At 46.0% G+C, this 24,181-nt stretch overlaps 1 protein-coding gene across 1 annotated transcript; it reads left to right on the top strand.

Moving 5' to 3' along the window:
* The first annotated feature begins 3,549 nt into the window (after positions 1–3,549).
* LOC115109123 (phospholipid phosphatase-related protein type 3-like) lies at positions 3,550–15,673 on the top strand. The gene is made up of 7 exons (XM_029633727.2): positions 3,550–3,633; positions 4,280–4,465; positions 5,249–5,378; positions 9,258–9,453; positions 10,916–10,973; positions 11,791–11,964; positions 13,129–15,673. The coding sequence occupies exons 1-7, from the start codon at positions 3,550–3,552 to the stop codon at positions 14,515–14,517; spliced, it is 2,217 nt and encodes a 738-aa protein (XP_029489587.2). The 3' UTR covers positions 14,518–15,673.
* Positions 15,674–24,181: the final 8,508 nt, after the last annotated feature.

Genomic DNA, 24,181 nt, shown 5'->3' with positions numbered 1-24,181 from the left:
TGTCTGTGTTTGTTCGCCACACGGTACTGTTTCGGTTTTGTTCACGTTTATTGTTTTGTATTCATTGAGTGTTCAGTTCATGTTTTTAAATAAACAACCATGGACACTTACCACGCCGCATCTTGGTCCGATCCTTGCTACACCTCTTCAGACGAAGAGGAGGAAAACCATTACAATGTGTGGGGTACAGGTTAGTCGAGGTACGAGGTAATTGACTATGCATAGATAATAAACAGTAAGTAGGAGCAGTGTAAAAAACAAATTGGTGGGTGGTAGAAGCTGTTAATGAGCCTTTTGGTCCTAGACTTGGTGCTCCGGTACCGCTTGCCATGCGGTAGCAGAGAGAACAGTCTGTGACTTGGGTGACTGGAGTCTGACAATTGTTGGGTCTTTCCTCTGACACCGCCTAGTACATAGGTCCTGGATGGCAGAAAGCTTGGCCCCAGTGATGTACTGGGCTGTACGCACTACCCTCTGTAGTGCCTTACGGTCAGATGCCGAGCAGTTGCCATACCAGACAGTGATGCAACCTGTCAGGATGCTCTCTAAGGTGCAGCTGTATAACTTTTTGAGGATCTGGGGACTCATGCCATATCTTTTCAGTCTCCTGAGGGGGAAAAGTTGTTGTCGTGCCCTCTTCACGACTGCTTTGGTGTGTTTGGACCATGATAGTTCGTTGGTGATGTAGACCCCAAGGAACTCGAAACTCTCGACACTGATGAAGCCGATGAGTGAGGGCATTGGATGAATCCCGGAACAAATTCCAGTCTGTTCTAGCATAACAGTCCTGTAGCATAGCATCCAAATCATCTGACCACTTCCGTATTGAGATAAGTCACTGGTACTTCCTGCTTTTGATTGTAAGCAGGAATCAGGAGGATAGAATTATGGTCAAATGGAGGGCTTGGGAGAGCTTTGTATGTATCTCTGTGTGTGGAGTAAAGATAAAGTCTCAGAGTTTTTTTCCCTCTGGTTGCACATGTGACATGCTGGTTGAAATGAGGAAAAACAGATTTACGTTTGCCTGCATTAAAGATGAGAACTCTCTTGGTAGATAGTGTGGTCTACAGCTTATAAGGTACTCTACCTCAGGCGAGCAATACCTCAAGACTTCTTTAATATTAGACATTACACACCAGCTGTTATTGACAAATAGACACACACCCCCTTCCCTCGTTTTACTAGGCATAGCTTCTCTGTCCTGTCGATGCAGGAAAATCCTTCCAGCTCCATGTTATCCATGTCGTCATTTATCCACAACTCTGTGAAACACAAGATATTACAGTTTTTAATGTCCCGTTGGTAGGATAATCTTAATCGTAGATCATCCATTTTATTTTCCAATGATTGCACTTTGGCCAATAGAACGGATGGCACTCGTCTACGAATTCTCCGAAAGCAGCCCGACCTCTGCCCCCTTTTTCTCAGTCTTTTATTCACGCACATGACAGGGACTTGGGACTGGTCTCGAGAAAGCAGTATATCCTTTGCGTCGGACTCGTTAAAGAAAAAATCTTCCAGTTCGAGGTGAGTAATTGCTGTCCTGATATCCATAAGTTATATTTGATCACAAGAGATGGTAGCAGCAACATTATGTACAAAATAAGTAGAAAAATAAGTTACAAACAACGTGAAAAAACGAACAAAAAGCACAGTTGGTCAGGAGCCCGTAAAACGGCAGCCATCCCCTCCAGCGCCATTCTGAACATTCTGAACAATTCTGTGCTTCCAACATTGTGGAAACAGTTGGCAACAGTTTAGGGAAGGCCCTTTCCTGTTTCAGCATGACAATGCACGTGCACAAAGCGAGTTCCATGCAGAAATGGTTTGTCGAGATCAGTGTGTAAGAACTTGACTGGCCTGCACAGAGCCCTGACCTCAACCCCATCGAACACCTTTGGGATGAATTGAAACGCCGACTGCGAGCCAGGCCTAATCACCCAGGCCTAGTTTCCAACCTCTCTAATGCTCTTGTGACTGGATGTAAGAAAGTCCCTGCTGAAATGTTCCTACATCTAGTGGAAAGCCTTCCCAGAAGAGTGGATGCTGTTATAGCAGCAAAGGTGGGAACAACTCCATATTAATGCCCATGATTTTGGAATGAAATGTTCGATGAGCAGGTGTCCACATACATATCGGCCGATACCGATATCCAATATTTTCTTTGCCAAAATAAAATGATACCTATAACCGATATTTAACATTTTAGCACCCGGTCTAAGGCGCTGCATCTCAGTGCAAGAGGCGTCACTACAGTCCCTGGTGCAAATCCAGGCTGTATCACATCCGGCCGTGATTGGGAGTCCCATAGGGCAGCGCACAATTGGCCCAGAGTCTTTGGCTTGGTTTGGTTTGGCTTGCGTAGGCCGTCATTGTAAATAAGAATTTGTTCTTAACTGGCTTGCCTAGTTAAATGAAGGTTACACACACACACACACACCACTGACCAGCAAAGGACTTGCATTTTTCTCACACAAGCAAAGAACTTGCATTTTTCTCACACAAGCAAAGGGCTTGCATTTTTTCTACACAAACAAGGACTTGCATTTTCCCTACACAAGCAAAGGACTTGCATTTTATCTACACAAGCAAATGACTTGCATTTTCCCTACACAAACAAAGGACTTGCATTTTCCATGCACAAACAAGGACTTGCATTTTCCCTACACAAGCAAAGGACTTGCATTTTCCCTACACAAGCAAAGGACTTGCATTTTCCCTACACAAGCAAAGGACTTGCATTTTCCCTACACAAACGAAGGAGCATCTACATATTTTCAAGGAAGCACTTTCTTTGGGACTACATAACATATTCATACACCATTCATAATTGATGTCTACACTGTACATAATGCTACATTCGGTCAATTGCAAGTTTGTATGTCACTGCATACCCAATTCAATCCATAGATTAGCGTTTGTGAATGTGCAGTGCTTATTTAAACGATAAAGCACGAGGGGTATACCACGGGTATGACACAAAATAACTTTTACTGTTCTAATTACGTTGGTATCCAGTTTATAATGGCCATGGGTGTTTTTGGTATATGGCCAATATACCACAGCTAAAGGCTGTATCCAGGCACTCCGCGTTGCATCGTGCATAAGAACAGCCCTTAGCCATGGTATATTGGTCATATACCACTTCTTATACCACTGCTTATACCACTGCTTTCAGCCAATCAGCATCCAGAGCTCGAACCACCCGGTTTATTTTAGTGTTATAAATTACTTATAAATGTATTATATAGCCCTTATTCAGTGGCTTAAAAAAAGACCATTGCCCAGGAGATGTAATTCACCATAAAACCATCATATTTCCATATTCCATTTAGATAAATTGATGGGGTTATATGTAAAAATATTTCGTATTTGGTTTTCCAAATATGATCCTTAAATATCAACGTCAGTCAGACCTTTTCAGGCCTCAAAGTGGTCTTATTATTAACAAAATGTTCATATTAAAATATGTCCCTGAGCTCATTCAGTACTATTATTTTATTACAACTTCAACTATGCCTTCTTTCAGGTTTGTCCACAGACGTCACAATGATGACTACAAGAGACCCAAAGCCCAAGAAGACACAACCCAAAGACAGCTTGACGTTGTTGCCTTGCTTCTATTTTGTAGAGGTGGGTAGATATATAAACATTATGATAATTGCATATTTTGAGGAACTGTGACATTTAACATGTTACGGTGATAATCTTTGGTTGTATCTGAATGAATGAGTGTGTGAATGAATGAATGAACTCGCAAACACCAGATATTTGTCTTGTGCTTTGCCTTTCTCTTGGGTGGATGATTAGGAATCAATATGCTGCAGCTGAAGTGAGAGAAAACAAATCTGGACGACCTGTAGCTGAGGATGAGCTGCTTTCGTATAATTTCAGCTCACGTCTTTTAAACAGTCTGAGCCTCATTCATAGACATTGAATTAGTAACTATCTATATGCAACCATTGTAGATGCGTCCCAGTAGTCTTAAATGACCTTGTTTTCTATCCTTCATTACCTCTGATCTGATAGGACTTCATAGGGAAGGTTGTGGCCACATAGAGACTATGTAAACAGATGAACACTAATACGCATTCATGATGGTCCGTGTTTGTTTGTCAATTGTTCAACTCATCTCAACTACTTTCAGACAAGTTGCATACGCAAAGAGCGAGAGGCAGAAGTTCTGTATAGTATATTCACGGTTAGGGTTAATAGTAGCTAATAAAGTGACAAGTCTGACAACAACTTTTGACATACACTTCAACGTCCTGTTTCCCAGCTGCCCATTGTGGCTTCTTTTATGGTGTCGCTCTACTTCTTGGAGCTGACGGACCTGCTCCACCCGGCCCAGGTGGGTTTCCGTTGCCATGACCGCACGCTGAGCATGCCCTACGTGGACGGTGGAGACGAGCTCATCCCTCTACTCATGCTGCTCAGCCTGGCCTTCGCTGGGCCGGCCGCCTCGGTGAGGACACCCCTCTAAACACACTTTCACGAGTGCAGGCACACACACACACACACACACGCGCATGCGTGAGAAGCCCTATAAACATACCCACGTTTGGCCTATGTCAGGGTTTCCCTCAAGTACCCCCAACAGCACACATTTTTGTTGTAGCCCTGGACTAAAAAACCTGATTTAACTTGTCAAGGGTTTGATGATTAGTTGACAAGTACAATTTAGTGTGCTTGTCTGGGGCCACAACAACAATATGTACCATTGGGGTTACTGGAGGACTGGAGTTAGGAAACAATGGCCTATGTGATACACTCTATGTATAATGAAGCCATTATACACTCAAACTGCATGTACTCATGCCATAAAAACTCAATAGTGTAGAATGTATGAAGGCATTGAAACCAGCGGTAGAAAGCCTAGTGGTTAAGAGCGTTGGGTCAGTAACCGAAAGGTTGCTGGTTCGAATCACTGAGCTGACTAGGTGCAAAATCTGCCAATGTGCCCTTTAGCAAGGCACTTAACCCTAATTACTCATGTAAGTTGCTCTAGAGTGTCTGCTAAATGGCTGAAATGTAAACCGTTCAAACTACACCATAATATAGTTGTGAATATGCATATAGGCCTACATTCAAATCAGACCACAGAAGATGAGACAAACATTTCTCAAAACCACAAACCAAATATTGTTTTCTCAAATAACCCATTCTCTCTAGGGTTGAGCATGATTGTCAAGTAGAATGTTTCGTGGTCATTAAATGTTTCTCTGACTGTGTGTTGTCATCTGGTCAGATAATGATAGGGGAGGGCCTGGTCTACTGCATGCAGTCACACCTTAAGATCCGCCCTGGGGTGGAGGGCAGCATCAACGCCGGCGGGTGCAACTTTAACTCCTTCCTACGGCGAACGGTGCGCTTCGTAGGTATGGTTCCACTCAGTGTCAAATGAATGTGGCCTGTTCCTGGATTTCTCCAGTGTGACAATGACTCACTCTTTCTTTATTTCCTCCTCTTGTTTTCTCGTCTTCACTGTTCTCCCTCTCCCCATGTCACTGATCTCCCTCTCCCCATGTCACTGCTCTCCCTCTCCCCATGTCACTGCTCTCCCTCTCCCCATGTCACTGCTTTCCCTCTCTCCCCATGTTACTGCTCTCCCTCTCTCCCCATGTCACTGCTCTCCCTCTCCCCATGTCACTGCTCTCCCTCTCCCCATGTCACTGCTCTCCCTCTCCCCATGTCACTGCTCTCCCTCTCCCCATGTCACTGCTCTCCCTCTCCCCATGTCACTGCTTTCCCTCTCTCCCCATGTTACTGCTCTCCCTCTCTCCCCATGTCACTGCTCTCCCTCTCCCCATGTCACTGTTCTCCCTCTCTCCCCATGTCACCGATCTCCCTCTCCCCATGTCACTGCTCTCCCTCTCTCCCCATGTCACTGCTCTCCCTCTCTCCCCATGTCACTGCTCTCCCTCTCTCCCCATGTCACTGTTCTCCCTCCCCCACATCACTGCTTTCCCTCTCCCCATGTCACTGCTTTCCCTCTCTCCCCATGTCACTGCTCTCCCTCACCCCATGTCACTGTTCTCCCTCTCCCCATGTCACTGCTCTCCCTCTCCCCATGTCACTGCTCTCCCTCTCCCCATGTCACTGATCTCCCTCTCCCCATGTCACTGCTCTCCCTCTCCCCATGTCACTGCTCTCCCTCTCTCCCCATGTCACTGCTCTCCCTCTCTCCCCATGTCACTGCTTTCCCTCTCTCCCCATGTCACTGCTCTCCCTCTCCCCATGTCACTGTTCTCCCTCTCCCCATGTCACTGCTCTCCCTCTCTCCCCATGTCACTGCTTTCCCTCTCTCCCCATGTCACTGCTTTCCCTCTCTCCCCATGTCACTGCTTTCCCTCTCTCCCCATGTCACTGCTCTACCTCTCTCCCCATGTCACTGCTCTCCCTCTCTCCCCATGTCACCGATCTCCCTCTCTCCCCATGTCACTGCTCTCCCTCTCTCCCCATGTCACTGCTCTCCCTCTCTCCCCATGTCACTGCTCTCCCTCTCTCCCCATGTCACTGCTCTCCCTCTCCCCACGTCACTGCTCTCCCTCTCCCCATGTCACTGCTCTCCCTCTCCCCACGTCACTGCTCTCCCTTTCTCCCATGTCACTGCTCTCCCTCTCCCCACGTCCCTGCTCTCCCTCTCCCCATGTCACTGCTCTCCCTCTCCCCATGTCACTGCTCTCCCTCTCCCCACGTCACTGCTCTCCCTTTCTCCCATGTCACTGCTCTCCCTTTCTCCCATGTCACTGCTCTCCCTCTCCCCTCTCCCCATGTCACTGTTCTCCATTTCTCCCATGTCACTGCTCTCCCTTTCTCCCATGTCACTGTTCTCCATTTCTCCCATGTCACTTCTCTCCCTTTCTCCCATGTCACTGCTCTCCCTCTCCCTATGTCACTGCTCTCCCTTTCTCCCATGTCACTGCTCTCCCTTTCTCCCATGTCACTGCTCTCCATTTCTCCCATGTCATTGTTCTCCATTTCTCCCATGTCACTTCTCTCCCTTTCTCCCATGTCACTGCTCTCCCTCTCCATATGTCACTGCTCTCCCTTTCTCCCATGTCACTGCTCTCCCTTTCTCCCATGTCACTGCTCTCCCTCTCTCCCCATGTCACTGCTCTCCCTCTCTCCCCATGTCACTGCTCTCCCTCTCTCCCCACGTCACTGCTCTCCCTCTCTCCCCATGTCACTGCTCTCCCTCTCTCCCCATGTCACTGCTCTCCCTGTCCCCACGTCACTGCTCTCCCTCTCCCCATGTCACTGCTCTCTCCTCCCACGTCACTGCTCTCCCTTTCTCCCATGTCACTGCTCTCCCTCTCCCCACGTCACTGCTCTCCCTCTCCCACGTCACTGCTCTCCCTCACCCCATGTCACTGCTCTCCCTCCCTCTCCCCATGTCACTGCTCTCCCTTTCTCCCATGTCACTGCTCTCCCTTTCTCCCATGTCACTGTTCTCCATTTCTCCCATGTCACTTCTCTCCCTTTCTCCCATGTCACTGCTCTCCCTCTCCATATGTCACTGCTCTCCCTTTCTCCCATGTCTTTCTCCCATGTCACTGCTCTCCCTTTCTCCCATGTCACTGCTCTCCCTCTCTCCCCATGTCACTGCTCTCCCCCCATCTGCTCCCCATGTCACTGCTCCCCTCTCTCCCCACGCTGCTCCCTCTCCCCATGTCACTGCTCTCCCTCTCTCCCCATGTCACTGCTCTCCCTCTCCCCACGTCACTGCTCTCCCTCTCCCCATGTCACGGCTCTCCCTCTCCCCACGTCACTGCTCTCCCTTTCTCCCATGTCACTGCTCTCCCTCTCCCCACGTCACTGCTCTCCCTCTCCCCACGTCACTGCTCTCCCTCTCCCCATGTCGCTATTCTCCCTTTCTCCCATGTCACTGCCCTCCCTTTCTCCCATGTCACTGCTCTCCCTTTCTCCCATGTCACTGTTCTCCATTTCTCCCATGTCACTTCTCTCCCTTTCTCCCATGTCACTGCTCTCCCTCTCCCTATGTCACTGCTCTCCCTTTCTCCCATGTCACTGCTCTCCCTTTCTCCCATGTCACTGCTCTCCCTTTCTCCCATGTCACTGCTCTCCCTTTCTCCCATGTCACTGTTCTCCCTCTCCCCACGTCACTGCTCTCCCTTTCTCCCACGTCACTGCTCTCCCTCTCCGCACGTCACTGCTCTCCCTCACCCCATGTCACTGCTCTCCCTCTCCCCATGTCACTGCTCTCCCTTTCTCCCATGTCACTGCTCTCCCTTTCTCCCATGTCACTGCTCTCCCTCTCCCCATGTCACTAATCTCCCTTTCTCCCATGTCACTGTTCTCCCTTTCTTCCATGTCACTGCTCTCCCTTTCTCCCATGTCACTGCTCTCCCTTTCTCCCATGTCACTGTTCTCCCTCTCCCCACATCACTGCTCTCCCTTTCTCCCATGTCACTGCTCACCCTTTCTCCCATGTCAATGCTCTCCCTTTCTCCCATGTCACTGCTCTCCCTCTCCCCATGTCACTGCTCTCCCTTTCTCCCATGTCACTGCTCTCCCTTTCTCCCATGTCACTGTTCTCCCTTTCTCCCATGTCATTGCTCTCCCTTTCTCCCATGTCACTGCTCTCCCTCTCCCCATGTCACTGCTCTCCCTCTCCCCATGTCACTGCTCTCCCTCTCCCCCCACATCACTGCTCTCCCTTTCTTCCATGTCACTGCTCTCCCTTTCTCCCATGTCACTGCTCTCCCTCTCCCCATGTCACTGCTCTCCCTCTCCCTTTCTCCCATGTCACTGCTCTCCCTTTGTCCCATGTCACTGCGCTCCCTCTCCCCATGTCACTGCTCTCCCTTTGTCCCATGTCACTGCGCTCCCTCTCCCCATGTCACTGCTCTCCCTTTGTCCCAAGTCACTGCTCTCCCTTTCTCCCATGTCACTGCTCTCCCTTTGTCCCATGTCACTGTGTTCCCTCTCTCCCCATGTCACTGCTCTCGCTCTCTCCCCAAATCACTGCTCTCGCTCTCTCCCCAAATCACTGCTCTCCCTCTCTCCCCAAATCACTGCTCTCCCTCTCCCCCCACATCACTGCTCTCCCTCTCCCCCTCGTCACTGCTCTCCCTCTCTCCCCATGTCACTGCTCTCCCTCTCCCCCACATCACTGCTCTCCTTCTCCAACCCACATCACTGCTCTCCTTCTCCCCCCACATCACTGCTCTCTCACTCACCCTCCTCTCCTTTTCACTCCCTTACTCTCTCTCCCCTTCTCCCTGTCTCTCTAGGCGTCCATGTGTTTGGGCTGTGTGCCACGGCTCTAGTAACTGATGTGATCCAGTTGGCCACAGGCTATCACTCCCCCTTCTTTCTGACCGTGTGTAAGCCCAACTACACTCAGCCAGGTGTGGCATGTGACAAAAACCCCTACATCACCAAGGACATCTGCTCCAGCCACGACCAGCACGCCATCCTCTCTGCCAGGTAGCTGCATTACATAACATGACATACACTGTAAAGGGGCTGTATTGAATTTGACAGTAATTTACAGGCAGCTCATTGGAAAGTAAGTTGCTGTATTTCATAATGCAGTACACCTACTCTAATCCATACAGTATCAAAGCAAGTGGTGTGTAATAACACACAGTACAATACTATAGAATTGACTGTATTATACTGTAACAAAGTAAATGCTACCGTAATCGTAATGAATGGATGGATGATTGGGGTTTGTATTTCACAGTATTTTGCTGTAATTACATGGGATTGGTGCAAGCAGGTCGGCTGCTATGTAATGTGTTTGCACATTACAGCATATCAATAAATATGTGGTGTTCCACTTAACAAATGCTTCTAAACTGGCAGCGACTACATGGCAAAACCATTGACAACCATTAAAGGTTTAATCTGTCCCCTATACATTTTACTTTGAAGGGACACAACTACCACACATAACTTTGTACAGCACTCTCACTAACAGGTGCAACAAATATAACCTCATACAAGACAAGCCTCAGAATATGTTAATGAGCCAGAAACAACAATACCATGCACCCACTAGTGGTCAAAAGGTTTTTAGCGATCTAAAAATACAGTACAGCACAGATTGTGTGGGATGAAATTACAGTACCATTCAAAATACAGCAATTATTTCCCTGGCCACAATCACCTGAACCAGGAAGAATTAAGGTTCTGTTCCAATATTGCTAGAGTGGTTGCTAGAGTGGTTATGGGAAGATACTATAGCGCTTGTGTGTCCACATCTCATGAGGCAAACTAAACACAGCAAGGGAAAAATAGAAGCTAAAAAAATGAAGGGTGAATATGAATTTAATGGGTTTTCAAGGACATCGTTTACTTAAGATCAACTACTTGTACATTCAGTTACACTTACAGAGCAAAACATGAACCTTAAAGGAATACTGATTCATTGGTTCAGTGGAGATGAGGACAGAAAATGATTTCAAAGTATTGGAATGCAGCCTTGGACAGACCATCTTATTTTCTCTGGTGGGGATGTGTCCTAATACTCCTGAAAAAACACATTTTCATGTTTTCTTCCTCTCTGGACCACTGATCTAAACTGACTGGGTAGGTGAAAGCCAAAGCAAGTTGTCCTTTCCTCCATGTTGCTTTCAAGTAGATAATCCATTCTTATTCAGTCTTAGGTAGGCTAAGGGATTATAAAGGTGGCATTAGTAAGGACACCATTTTGGCCAGTCATAGACAGATAAACAGGGAGGTATGTTTAGACAGATAGCACACAACACCCCAACGCTAACCTGCATTGTAGCAATGTGCAGGTGTGATCTTTATTCCTTACGCCACACTGGCGCTGTTCTCTCCCCTTTCAAGTTATGATCAAAGCTGTGTGACATACGGTGTCTGTCTTTCTGCTTTTCTAGCATTTCGTCTCAAGGCTAACACGTTTTCTGTTTCTTGACAGGAAAACCTTTCCCTCCCAGCATGCAACCCTGTCTGCATTTGCTGCTGTGTACATATCAGTAAGTACACCTCCTGGGATGAATACACAGTATGGAAGCTAGTAATCAGTGGCATCTGTAAAACTTTATTTGGATAGTCCATCTGTAAATGCTCTACAGACTATCTACAGACTATCAGTAACATTTACTCTAACATTTTCAGTTTTCATGAAATTTGCTGAGGCAGTGTTTCCCTATTGGCCACCAGGACTCAACTGGAGAAAAAAAAAGTCTGTCGCTTTAAGTCAACTAAAAACCCAAACTGCGACAGAACATGATAAGCTAGTTTATTGATTAAATGTGCAGAGAACACTGTTGAAGTATTGATAAGAAAACATCCCCCCAGATATTGTCTTTGGCTCTTTTTAATGCTTTGTTCAGTGGCAGGTCAAGTACAATAGAATTTGATAGGCCACAAATTAGGACATTGGGCTAATATTGCTTGTGAATATAAATGGTATCGTAGCCAAAGTAGTCACACCAGATTCTCAATGCACAAATCCTTGGGGCAAATCTGTCCCCACTGTTTATTTTAAGGAAGAGCTTAGCGTACTGTGCCAAACACACTGGGTTTTCCCACATAATATATTTGGTAACTCTTAAATAGAAATGTTTGCTTATAAACCGCTTAAAATATTATCACAGAGCTTAAATGATGTGGATTGAATGAAGTGAAAACGTGTAGAAGCCTGTTCAGTTTATTAATAGTTAACAATGCATGTCATAATGCAGTTTATACGCAGAACTGTACATGATCTTCATAGATGAATGGAATGTATTTGAGTTTTTCTTTTATAATATCTCACCATTTATTTTCTCCATTTCTCTCTTCTTGCAGATGTACTTCAACTCAACCATCTCAGACAGCACCAAGCTGCTAAAGCCAGTGTTGGTGTTTGCGTTTGCCATCGCTGCGGCACTAACCGGACTGACCCAGATCACCCAGTACCGCAGCCACCCCATCGACGTCTACGTGGGCTTCCTCATAGGGGCCGGCATCGCTGCCTACCTGGTATGACCTGACTTCCATTGAAATCTATCTTGACTTCTATAATGTATATAACATTTCTATGGTTGATACTGATGATGCAAATTAATATTTATTTCTGTAAATGTTCGTTTTTTAATCTGCAGGGCAGGATTGACAGGTGATTAAAACATTTAGGAATACGGAATTGAAGGATTCTACCAAAGCTGATATACAAAGGGCTATTCATGTGCGCATATATTTCTGAAAGGAAGATGTGAGGGAAGTGTACCTACTACTTCCGTTCTGTCATTTCATTTGAGGCGAGCACAGGAGAGGAAAGTGTTATTTGCCAGACACTGGTGTAGGATTTTAGCCAATCAAACTGTACTGCATACCATCTCTCCCTCCCCCACTTAAATGGCATACCTGCCGTTTAGCGCTAGGCTCTTTGATATCTCTAGATTACTGCTCTCATTAAAGTTTCTGAATACTCCCGCTCTCATTTAAGTTTCTGACTCCTCCCACTCTCATTCAAGTTTCTGACTCCTCCTGCTCTCATTAAAGTTTCTGACACCTCCCACCCTCATTCAAGTTTCTGACTCCTCCTGCTCTCATTTAAGTTTCTGACTCCTCCCACTCTCATTAAAGTTTCTGACTCCTCCTGCTCTCATTAAAGTTTCTGACTCCTCCCGCCCTCATTTGCTTTCTGCTATCATTAGACTGTCCTCAGGACGGGATGGAGTTCACATTCATACCCATCATATCTCTCTCTCTCTGCCTCTCTCTCTCTCTGCCTCTCTCTGTATCTGTCTCTCCATTTTAGATACGGTCTTTCCATCCTTCACCTCAATGGTGATTATTTGAACAGATTCTGGAGGTGTTGTTCCATGACGTTCTGTCTTTCTATGGGAGGGCCTACTCTACATACCCATTTGTCTTATCATGCTCTTTCACTTTTATGTCCTTCTTTCTCAGCTCTTTTCTGTCTTGTATCTCTTTCCCTCTCTCATTTCCTCTTTGTCCCTGTGTTCTCTCACTCTTATCAGAGATATAGAGAGCGGTGGTTAGAGCTAGCTCATCAGTTCTGTTGAAGTATACCCAGGCAGACGAATGAGAGTGAATGATATTGCCTTTCCACAGGACTATTATACTGAGTACCCATAGAGGAGTTTCAGGCGCCCAAGACCTTCTCTTCTTCTCTTCCAGGCTTTCCACGCCGTTGGCAACTTCAGGTCCTCCGACGACATCATCATCAAGCCAGCTCCGCCCCTCCAGAAGGAGGACGCCCTACGAGCTCTGACCCAGCGGGGCCACGATTCAGTCTACAACAAAGGTGTAGCTTCAGCGTCGGAGAGCGCTGACGAGATCGCTGCGCCCCCCTCCCTGGACCGGCTGGAAGGCATGGGGCGTCCGATGCAACGCGAGAAAGCCTCCATGGGCAGCCTGAAGAGGGCCAGCGTGGACGTGGAGCTCCTGGCACCCCGCAGCCCCATGGGTCAGCAGACCATGGTGACCTTCAGCAACACGCTGCCCAGAGCTAGCATGAATGCGAACGGGGGCATGGGCACTAATGGGGCCCCCGACGATTCCATGATGCAGCCCACCCAGCCTGTAAAGAGGAGGCTTAAGGCTGTGCAGGTGCCCATGGACCCCATGCGCTCACAGCAGCTGGTGACAGAGTGGAAGCAGAAGTCCATGGAGATGCGGGGTCTGAGCCTCAGAGATGAGGCAGAGCGGGAGGCCAGTGAGGAGGGCTCCGAAGGGGAAGAGGAAGTGTCTGAGGACGGAGGGCCACAGGCCTCGTTATACCCATCTACGGTGCAGTCCAACAGTGGAGCTTCCACTGGCCAAATCCCCATAAGTGTGGGGCCTCCGGGGGGGGTGAGGGTGGTGGCAACCCCCAGACCCCCCCACATCCCAGAGACAGGTCCGCCGCCGGTGTCGCCCAAGAGCGCATTGACCCGCGCCAAGTGGCTGTCCATCACGGAGAAGAGCAGTGGCAGCGGGTCGCTTCGGGGGGCTCCCAACCAGCCACGCATCATGCAGGTGATCGCAATGTCCAAACAGCAGGGCCTCCTCCAGTCCTCCTCCTTGGGGGACACACCCAAGTCCTCCGAGACCACCTCCACCTCCTCCTGCACCTCCTCTACGGCCAGCGCCGACTCGCCCCACTACCGCCCGCCCTTGGAGGCCCAGCGCAATTCGGCCATCATTACGGTAGACGCCCACGCCCCCCACCACCCTGTGGTGCACACTGCCCCCCAGCCCTCCTCTGGCAATGGGAATCCCTGGAAGTGGAGAGACGCGTCTGATGGCAGCGACCCCCGCGACGCCTACGAGCTAAACAACCTGAACCGCAGCGCTGCTCGAGGCAGCTTCCGGCCGCACCAGACCATCTCGCCATGCTCCTCCACTGGTGACGGCGACCACGAGGTGCTCCCCCCTCCGCCTCTTCCTCACACCGAGGTCCTCCATGACGGGCGAAGCCGAGAGTCCACTTTACAACGCAAGACCGCCCTAGTTCAATTTCAAAACAAGACTGGACAGGAGAACTACTATAAAAAACTACAGGGTGCCCGGAGGAATAAGGAGTAGTTACTAACTAACTCTCTTACTAACTAAATAACTAACTAACTAACTAACTAACTAATTAGCCTTACAGTCAAACCACAAAACCTTGACTGACAAGCTGGGGTCTGCTGCTATGCAGCTCTCAGACTTTGTGTGATGTTATCAAACGAGTTCCGCAATACGGTGATAGCCTACATGTGTATGATGTATGCTAGCTGGAGGAATACATCTTGAGTGGATGTGGAACTGGTGAGTGTCATAGCAGGTCTGTGCAAAAAGGGATGCTGAGGTATTTCATTTCAGGAGCACAAAGAAGCTTTTCAAAGATTAAAATGGGAAGAACACCACCATGCAACACAAACCAAAAAACACATTTGAAGGATAACGTATTAAAGCTCCATCTACTGAGCTGAACCAGGAAGTTTTGAAACATTTACAACATCTTCATTGACTCCATCTTCCTTTCAATGATTCCTGTTACTCAATGGGCTGATTGTCTAGTGTTGGTATGGCATTGACTCTATGTTGTGGACTTTTTGTTGTTAATACTTAATTGCTAATGTGTAGATTCTGAGCATGTATGTCTGTGTGTTTGGGAAAGTGGGTCAGGTGCTTGTGTGTATGGGTGTGTGTTTGTGTTGAAGAAGCACAGTATGTTTAAAAATATATATATTCTGCTGTATTCAGCAGAATGTGTAGGGGCCAATGATGGTGCCAATTCTCAATCAAGTTCAGACCTTGATCTTAACTCTAAAGCTGAAGAACAACAACAATTTTAACCTGAACTTCTTCTGTTGTAGAATACTGACAGGACTGAATGAAAGTAAGTTGTATAAAGGAGTGCTTTTCAATTTCAACTTCTCCATATGGATCTTACTTTTGAGAGTGCTACTAGAGTGCCTCATAAACTGACTTAAAGCATAAACCATGTGTATTTTTTACTGGACATGTTATACGAGAACAAAACTACAATAAGGAAAGTCCCCATCAGGGGAACAGTCATTCTATGAAAGCAATAGCGGCAGTACGAGGCAGAATGTGTAAAATAGGATGGGTAATATTGACGGTTTCCTTTTTGCTGATCGTTGAAACCTTCGAAGTGAACATGCACACAAATCAATACACTCCTGTGGATGGACTACTGCACGTTATGTACATGATTGTCAGGTTGGAAGTACTACTTTGTCAGTAAACAAAAAAAATACATTAAAAGTTGTCATTAGTAACTGAACTGTGAAGCACTAGTGTGGCAAATGTTGTATATCTGAGGCATGTTTGGTTCTTAATGTCCACCAAAGCCCTCCAACTGACAATCACAAGTTGGATCATCAATTCCTCACAAAAACTTCAGTACAGTATGCGCTGTATTTGGGCTGCGCACTGAAATACCAACAATGCGCCAGCGAGAATCCTTAGTTGCTACATACATTTTTTGACTTATAATTTATGATATTTACTCATTGATTCTTGAAGAATATAACTTGTAAATGTCTCATGGACTTAGTTCAACTGTCATACCCCATCAGAACCCAAAATTTAAGCTTGTTTTCTCCAATGTTTGTATACAACATAAATGTAAACAAACACTGTATATCAAAACATTTGATATCATGAATTGTCAGTCATTGCATCCATATCTCTGTCTATGAATGTAAGAGTGGGTACATTTCTCCAACTCCCACCCTTAGCTTTTTAGAGAACAGGGGAGAATGCTTTGTTATTCTTTAAATGAAAGATTCTAGCTTTAAAGGGAATTTCCCCACTGTTAACGGAGATCATATTCATGGTAAATGCTGAGAGTGTTGACTGTGTGGGGGTATAAAGCTCTTCAAAGAGCATCTATTTTTCTCATTCTAAAACTCTCAGCTATCATGATACACATCAGTGCTCATTATCCTAGTCACTTCTATAGGCTACAATAACTATATCAAAGAGCATATATTTTTCTCATTCTAAAACTCTCAGATATCATGATACACATCAGTGCTCATTATCCTAGTCACTTCTATAGGCTACAATAACTACATCAAAGAGCATCTATTTTTCTCATTCTAAAACTCTCATCTCAAATCAAATCAAATTTTATTTGTCACATACACATGGTTAGCAGATGTTAATGCGAGTGTAGTGAAATGCTTGTGCTTCTAGTTCCGACAATGCAGTAATAACCAACAAGTAATCTAGCTAACAATTCCAAAACTACTACCTTATAGACACAAGTGTAAGTGGATAAGAATATGTACATAAAGATATATGAGTGAGTGATGGTACAGAGCGGCATAGGCAAGATACAGTAGATGGTATTGAGTGCAGAAAAAAACATATGAGATGAGTATGTAATGATACACATCAGTGCTCATTATCCTAGTCACTCCAATAGGCTACAATAACTACATGAAAGAGCAAATAGACCAGTATTTTGTCTAGAATGTAGACACCTTGTTTTGTCTGGGAACAGCACCATGTGCGTTCCCCCATTTGTTTTATTACAGTCGTTTATCCTAAACACACTTACATGTGCAGCAGACTAGACAACAGCTGCACAGCAACTACACCTTGGAAAGATGGTTATTTGCTGGGTTATCATGTGAGTTGTGGTTGGCTAGCTGGGCTATTATAGTGGGCGGGAGAGAGAGAGCGAGAGGCCCCAGGCACATAACAGATTGCTGTGGATGGTCACTGGGAGTCTAAATGAGCACCACAACACCTAAGGGAATACACTGACTATGATTTATTACTGAAGATTATGCTAAACAGGCAAACAGGCATGTACGCTCACGCACACACACATGCAGGCACACTCGCACGTCACACACAAACTCATGCATTCAAATGAATGTATCCACTCACAAAGGAACACATACACTGAATATACAAAACATTAAGAACACTTGCTCTTTCCATGACATAGACTGACCAGGTGAATCCAGGTGAAAGCTATGATCCCTTATTGATGTCACTTGTTAAATCCACTTCAATCAGTGTAGATGAAGTGAAGGAGACAGGTTAAAGGATGTTTAAGCCTTGAGACATGGATTGTGTATGTATGCATTCAGAGGGTGAATGGGTAAGACAAAATATTTAAGTGCCTTTGAACGGAGTATGTTAATAGCTGCCAGGTGCACCGGTTTGTGTCAAGAACTGCAACGCTGCTGGGCTTTTCACACTCAACAGTTTCCTGTGTGTATCAAGAATGGTTAACCACCCAAAGGACATCCAACCAACTTGACACAACTGTGGGAAGTATTGGAGTTAACATTTTTATTATATGTATATTTTTTCACCTTTATTTAACCAGGTAGGCTAGTTGAGAACAAGTTCTCATTTACAACTACGACCTGGCCAAGATAAAGCAAAGCAGTGTGACACAGACAACAACACAGAGTTACACATGGAGTAAACAACAAACAAGCCAATAACACAATAAACAAGTCAATAACACAGTAGAAAAAAGAAAGTCAACATACAGTGTGTGCAAAAGGCATGAGGAGGTAGGCAATAAATAGGCCATAGGAGCGAATAATTACAATTTAGCAGATTAACACTGGAGTGATAAATGAGCAGATGATGATGTGCAAGTAGAGATATTGGTGTGCAAAAGAGCAGCAAAGTAAAAAAAATAAAAACAAGTATGTCATAAGGTGAATGCACCAATTTGTAAGTCGCTCTGGATAAGAGCGTCTGCTAAATGACTTAAATGTAAATGTAAGTATGGGGATGAGGTAGGTAAATTGGGTGGGCTATTTACAGATGGACTATGTACAGCTGCAGCGATCAGTTAGCTGCTCAGATAGTTGATGTTTAAAGTTGGTGAGGGAAATAAAAGTCTCCAAATGGGCCAGCATCCCTATGGAACACTTTCAACACCTTGTAGAGTCCATGCCCTGATGAATTGAGGCTGTTCTGAGGGCAAAAGGGGAAGCAACTCAATATTAGGAAGGTGTTCCTAATGTTTTATATACTCAGTGTAGCTACATACAGTAGAACTGGAATTTAAACTCCGTGCCCCTTGAGGTGACTAGTTAAACTCCATACCCGATGATGTGACTGGTTAAACTCCGTGCCCCTTGAGGTGACTGGTTAAACTCCGTGCCCCTTGAGGTGACTGGTTAAACTCCATACCCGATGAGGTGACTGGTGAAACTCCTTGCCCCTTGAGGTGACTGGTTAAACTCCATACCCGATGAGGTGACTGGTTAAACTCTTTGCCCCATGGGGTGATATGAAAAGACATTAACAAACATGAACTGCAGAATCATAGATAGTCTCCAGGGTGTAACATAGTCTGCTATCCACATCTGAACTTGTGTCAATCCACTGGGAGATTTTAAAATCAACCCACAGAGGCCATTTAATTAACCTTGTAAATCATACATGCTCAGTGATTGAGAATGGGAGTTGGCTGTTTTTTGTTGTTGTTGCTTATAGTGAGTTGCCTTGGCAAGGAAATTAATAATGTAAGTCTAGATCTGGACAGGAGAGCTGCCCTATCAGATGGTTGCGTCCATGGCCGATGATATCCTTGAAGATGCAAACAGAACATTGTGTCCCACACCTGAGGCCTCACTATGCAGTTACCAGGGCAACAGTCTAGATGCTTGATGTTGGAGATGGGAGCCCAGTGTTGGAGAAACACACTTCCCCCTCTCTCCTTCCCTCCTTCTCTCCTCTATCCTTCTCCCTCTGTTTTTCTTCATACACACACGCACACTCACACAGGAGATGGGAGACAGGCCCAATACCAGTCAATTTCAGATAATTCTGCATTAGTAAACACCTGGGGTCAGCATCCACTTGGCGACGCCCGTCTGATTTGATTTTGTTGCCAGACAGGTGGCTACTTGCAGTGTAAAGTATATTGTGTGTACACTGCATTGTATCCGAAATTCAGGCTTGCGTTTGTATTTTTCTGAATAGATCAATTCCAGCTTTAAGTGTGCATGTCTTCACTGACAACTCATACCCTGAGAGCTTGAACTTTTCAGATCATCTGATACAGAAACACTTCTCTAACGATTTCATCCAACAATATGTTATGGAAACAGAGGCTTACTATGCCATCTGATTAAAATCCTGAGTAGATAGACACCCACTATTAAAATACGTCATTGCAAAAGCATTGTGTTTACATGATTGTCGAATAGACCTGGTACATTGTAATTTAATCCAAGTCATTAAATGATCAAAGTAGCAGGTAATGATGATTTATTCAATGTAGGAGTCACCAGCTGAAGCCTGACGATGATGAAAAACGTATGCAATATCAGACTTGTGAGAAGTTTTGGTCTCAGTATCTCTTTAATTAAACAACCAGACACAAATAGGGACTTGAGTTCATCCCCTGCCTACATACAGTAGCTAATGGTCCCTTTTTCTCATCTGCTTTGCACTGAACTTCAGGTACAGTCTCAATAACCCACCTACACACCCACCCACACACACACACACACACACACACACACACACACACACACACACACACACACACACACACACACACACACACACACACACACACACACACACACACACACACACACACACACACACACACACACACACACACACACACACACACACACCTGAATAGATGCTCACAAGATCCGCAAGGGCAGAGGCGGCGGTCAGCACCCCATAACATATGTTTATTTCTTTATTTCCTGGAGCACAGCCCGGGATGTTGCTATGGCAACAGGGGCTAGGCAGTGTGCATCTGGAGTGTGAAGCTATTTATCACTTTAATAAGGAGTGTGTGTGTGTGTGTGTGTGTGTGTGTGTGTGTGTGTGTGTGTGTGTGTGTGTGTGTGTGTGTGTGTGTGTGTGTGTGTGTGTGTGTGTGTGAGAGAGAGAGAGCGAGAGCGAGAGCGAGAAAGAGAGAGAGAGAGAGAGAGAGGGGCCAACAGAGGAGTGGTCAAAAGGTGTACATGAGACAGGCATTCAATTAATTTGATTTTTCTGACATTTTATGAAAGACTGCATTTGAATGAATCTCTTACCGTACCTTGTCTGTGCTTCTGAATACACTGAAAGGCCTTAATAAACTAAATCTAAATTCAAGCATAACATTACACACTTCGAGTGGTTTGCACATCAAACAGGTGACTATTAAGCTGAGAGTCAATTATCTGTGACGTGGTACCTTGCAGTAATGTGCTTGGTAAACTTTTTAACAAACAGAGCAAAACAGGACTGGAGGCAGGGAAGGACGCAAGGCAGGGTAGGAGAGAGGGAAGGAAGGAAGGCAGGGTAGGAGGCAGGGAAGGAAGCAAGGCAGGGTTGTAAGCAGAGTAGTTGGCAGGGTAGGAGGCAGGGAAGGAGGCAGTGAAGAAGTTAGGGAAGGAAGTATGGCAGGGTTGTAGCAGGGTAGTAGGCAGGGTAGGAGGCAGGGAAGGAAGCAAGGCAGGGTATGAGGCAGTGAAGAAGTCAGGGAAGGAAGTATGGCAGGGTAGTAGCAGGGTAGTAGGCAGGGTAGGAGATGGCGTAGGAGGCAGGGTAGGAGGCAGGGTAGGAGGCAGGGAAGGAAGCAAGGCAGGGAATGAGGCAGGGAAGGAGACAGGGAAGGAGGCAGGGGATGAAGCAGGGTAGGAGGCAGGGCATTTCTTTACCACATATTCTTTACCAAGGATATTCTAATGGTTTCAATCTTCTCTATATCCCACTGATCATAAGGCTGATGTGTGGATAAGAGGAGGTACAGCGTACCCAATGAAAATAACTCCCCTTCCAGAATGTATTATTGTTCTTCCCCTTTGCCTTTCAGTGTGAAGAAAGTGTGAAGCAATGGAATGTGAATAGCTCATTTAAAAACAAACTATTAATAATTGAACATATAGAACTACAAACTAGAGTGTAAGCAAATGTTTTCCAAGTCAATGATAATATGGAGTTGTTTGGAAATTCTGTGTGGTAGTTTGTCTATTTTGGTCTTGTCTATTATTTCCTTCATTACCTCTCACTATTTTCTTGTGTGGGAATATATCAATACCCACCGGAGTACAGTGAGTACAGTTTTGCATGGATTCTCTGTCGTCTTTTGGTTATAACCATCCATTTTCCTTTCCTACCTCCTACTCAGATCTCATCACGTTTAGCTTCAAAAAGCTTTAGTGTGCCTGTCTGCCTGTTGGCATGAGAACAAGACAACTCTCCTATACCGAACAAAAATATAAATGCAACATGCAACAATTTTAATGATTTTACTGAGTTACAGTTCATATGAGGAAATCAGTCAATTGAAATCAATTCATTAGGCTCTAATCTATGGATTTCACATGACTGGGCAGGGGCGCAGCCATGGGTGGACCTGGGAGGGTATAGGACCAGCCACTGGGGAGACAGGCCCAGCTAATCAGAATTAATTTCTCCTCATAAAAGGTCTTAATTACAGACAGAAATACTCCTCAGTTTCATCCGCAGTCCAGGTCGCTGGTCTCAGACAATCCCGCAGGTGAAGAAGTCGAATGTGGAGGTCCTGGGCTGGTGCATTTACACGTGGTCCTTGGTTGTGAGGCTGGTTGGGAGTACTGCCAAATTCTCTAAAATGTAATTGGAGGTGGCTCATGGTAGAGAAATTAACATTAACAGGGATATAAACCAATTTGTGCACAACATTTGAAAGAAATAAGCTTTTTGTGCGTATGGAACATTTTTGGGATCTTTTTTTTTCAGCTCATGAAACCAACACATGTTGCGTTTTATTTTTTGTTCAGTATAGATTTGTCACTCAGAAGAGTGGAAGTCAGCTTCAATCATACACAGCACAAGCCCTTCGGAGACAGAGGGCAGCCCTGACAGGTACCACGCTTTAGCCCACTCACACCAGCTAGTTTCCCATTGTAATGCTGTTCATGGCACGGCAGACCCAACAAAGGCTGGTACGGACGGCTGACATTTACTCCTGAGGTGCTGACTTGTTTCACCCTCTACAACCACTCTGATTATTATTATTTGACCCTGCTGGTCATCTATGAACATTTGAACATCTTGGCCATGTACTGTTACAATCTCTACCCAGCACAGCCAGAAGAGGACTGGCCACCCCTCAGAGCCTGGTTCCTCTCTAGGTTTCTTCCTAGGTTCGTGCCTTTCTAGAGAGTTTTTCCTGGCGACCGTGCTTCTACATCTGCATTGCTTGCTGTTTAGGGTTTTAGGCTGGGTTTCTGTAAAGCACTTTGTGACATCAGCTGATGTAAAAAGGCCTTCATTAATACATTTGATTGATTGATCACTCCCTGCCCAGCCATCCAGGATGTGCATGTGCAATGTCCAAAGGCTCCAGCCACCTGAGACATGGACTGTTCTCAACGCTCCCGTTCAGCAGGCAGTACCGGTGCATCAAAGCTCAGACCAACAGACTCCTTAACAGATTCTATGCCTTGGCCATAAGGCTAAATTATTATTGATTCGATATATTACCATTACTATTAGTATCTATCTATTTATCCTGCTTCTGATCATTATTAGTCCTGTTTACATGTATATATCACCATTAGTATATTACCATAACTATTTATATATTCCTGCTACCAGTCACTTTTTAGTCCTGTTTACATGTATATATTTGCATAAGTATTTATATATTTGTCACACCCTGATCTATTTCACCTGTCTTTGGGATTGTCTCCACCAGGTGTTGCCCATCTCCCCCATTATCCCCGGTGTATTTATACTTGTGTTCTCCGTTTGTCTGTTGCCAGTTCGTCTTGTTTGTCAAGTCAACCAGTGTTTTGTTCTCAACGCCTGCTTTTCCCAGTCTTTCTTTTTCTCGCCCTCCTGGTTTTGACCCTTGCCTGTCCTGACTCTGAGTCCGCCTGCCTGACCACTCTGCCTGACCTCAGCCTACACTGACCCTGAGCCTGCCTGCCATCTGGTACCGTTGCCCCACCTCTGGTTTTATTACCTGCACTTGTTGAATTATTAAACTATTGTTAATTCGACAATGTCTGCATCTGGGTCTTACCTTCATACCTGATAGTACGAACTGGCCATGACTGACCCAGCAGACCCGGCCGGGCCAGTTGCACAATGCCATCTCCTCCCAAGGAGCCTCCATTGGTAGGCACGAGGAATTGCTTCGTGGTCTTACGGAGGGGGTCCAAACGTTGGCTGAGCGCCATGACTGGGCGTTGGACATGCTGTTGGAATTCCGTAATTCCGCAGGTTGTCTGGCAGCCTTTCACGATGGTAACCCCACCGCCCATCAGTAACTCGGCGGTTAGCAACACCGCTCCACCGGCCACTCCACCTTCCCGGCAGCATCTTTGATCTCTCCCAGAATGCTTTAATGGGGAGCTCATTTAATGGGGTACCCTCATTATCGAGCTTCAGCCCTCCTTCATCCCCTTGGATTGCTCCAAGATAGCCTACCTCATCACGCTGATGTCTGTGAGGGCTCTCACCTGGGCTACCGCCATATGGGAACAACAGCCGGCCATGTACGTGAGTCTGGAGGGGTTCGTGGGAGAGGTGAGGATGGCTTTTGATTCCCCGGAAGCTAATCCAGCTCCGGCAGGATGCCCGTAGACTATGCAGTGCATTTCCTCACGTTGGCAGTGGAGAGTGAGTGGAACTAGAAAGTACTGTTCGACATGTTCCTGCACGGCTTCTTGGAGGATGTTGCTCGGGAGTTACCCACAGATCTTGACTCCCTCATCGCTTTGATCATGCGCATCGATGGGCGATTGCGGGA

This window comes from Oncorhynchus nerka, linkage group LG25, assembly GCF_034236695.1.
Source record: "Oncorhynchus nerka isolate Pitt River linkage group LG25, Oner_Uvic_2.0, whole genome shotgun sequence".
Classification (NCBI taxonomy): Eukaryota; Metazoa; Chordata; class Actinopteri; order Salmoniformes; family Salmonidae; genus Oncorhynchus; species Oncorhynchus nerka.
Note: the sequence above shows the minus strand (reverse complement) of the source record. Positions and strands in the feature narration are given on the sequence as shown.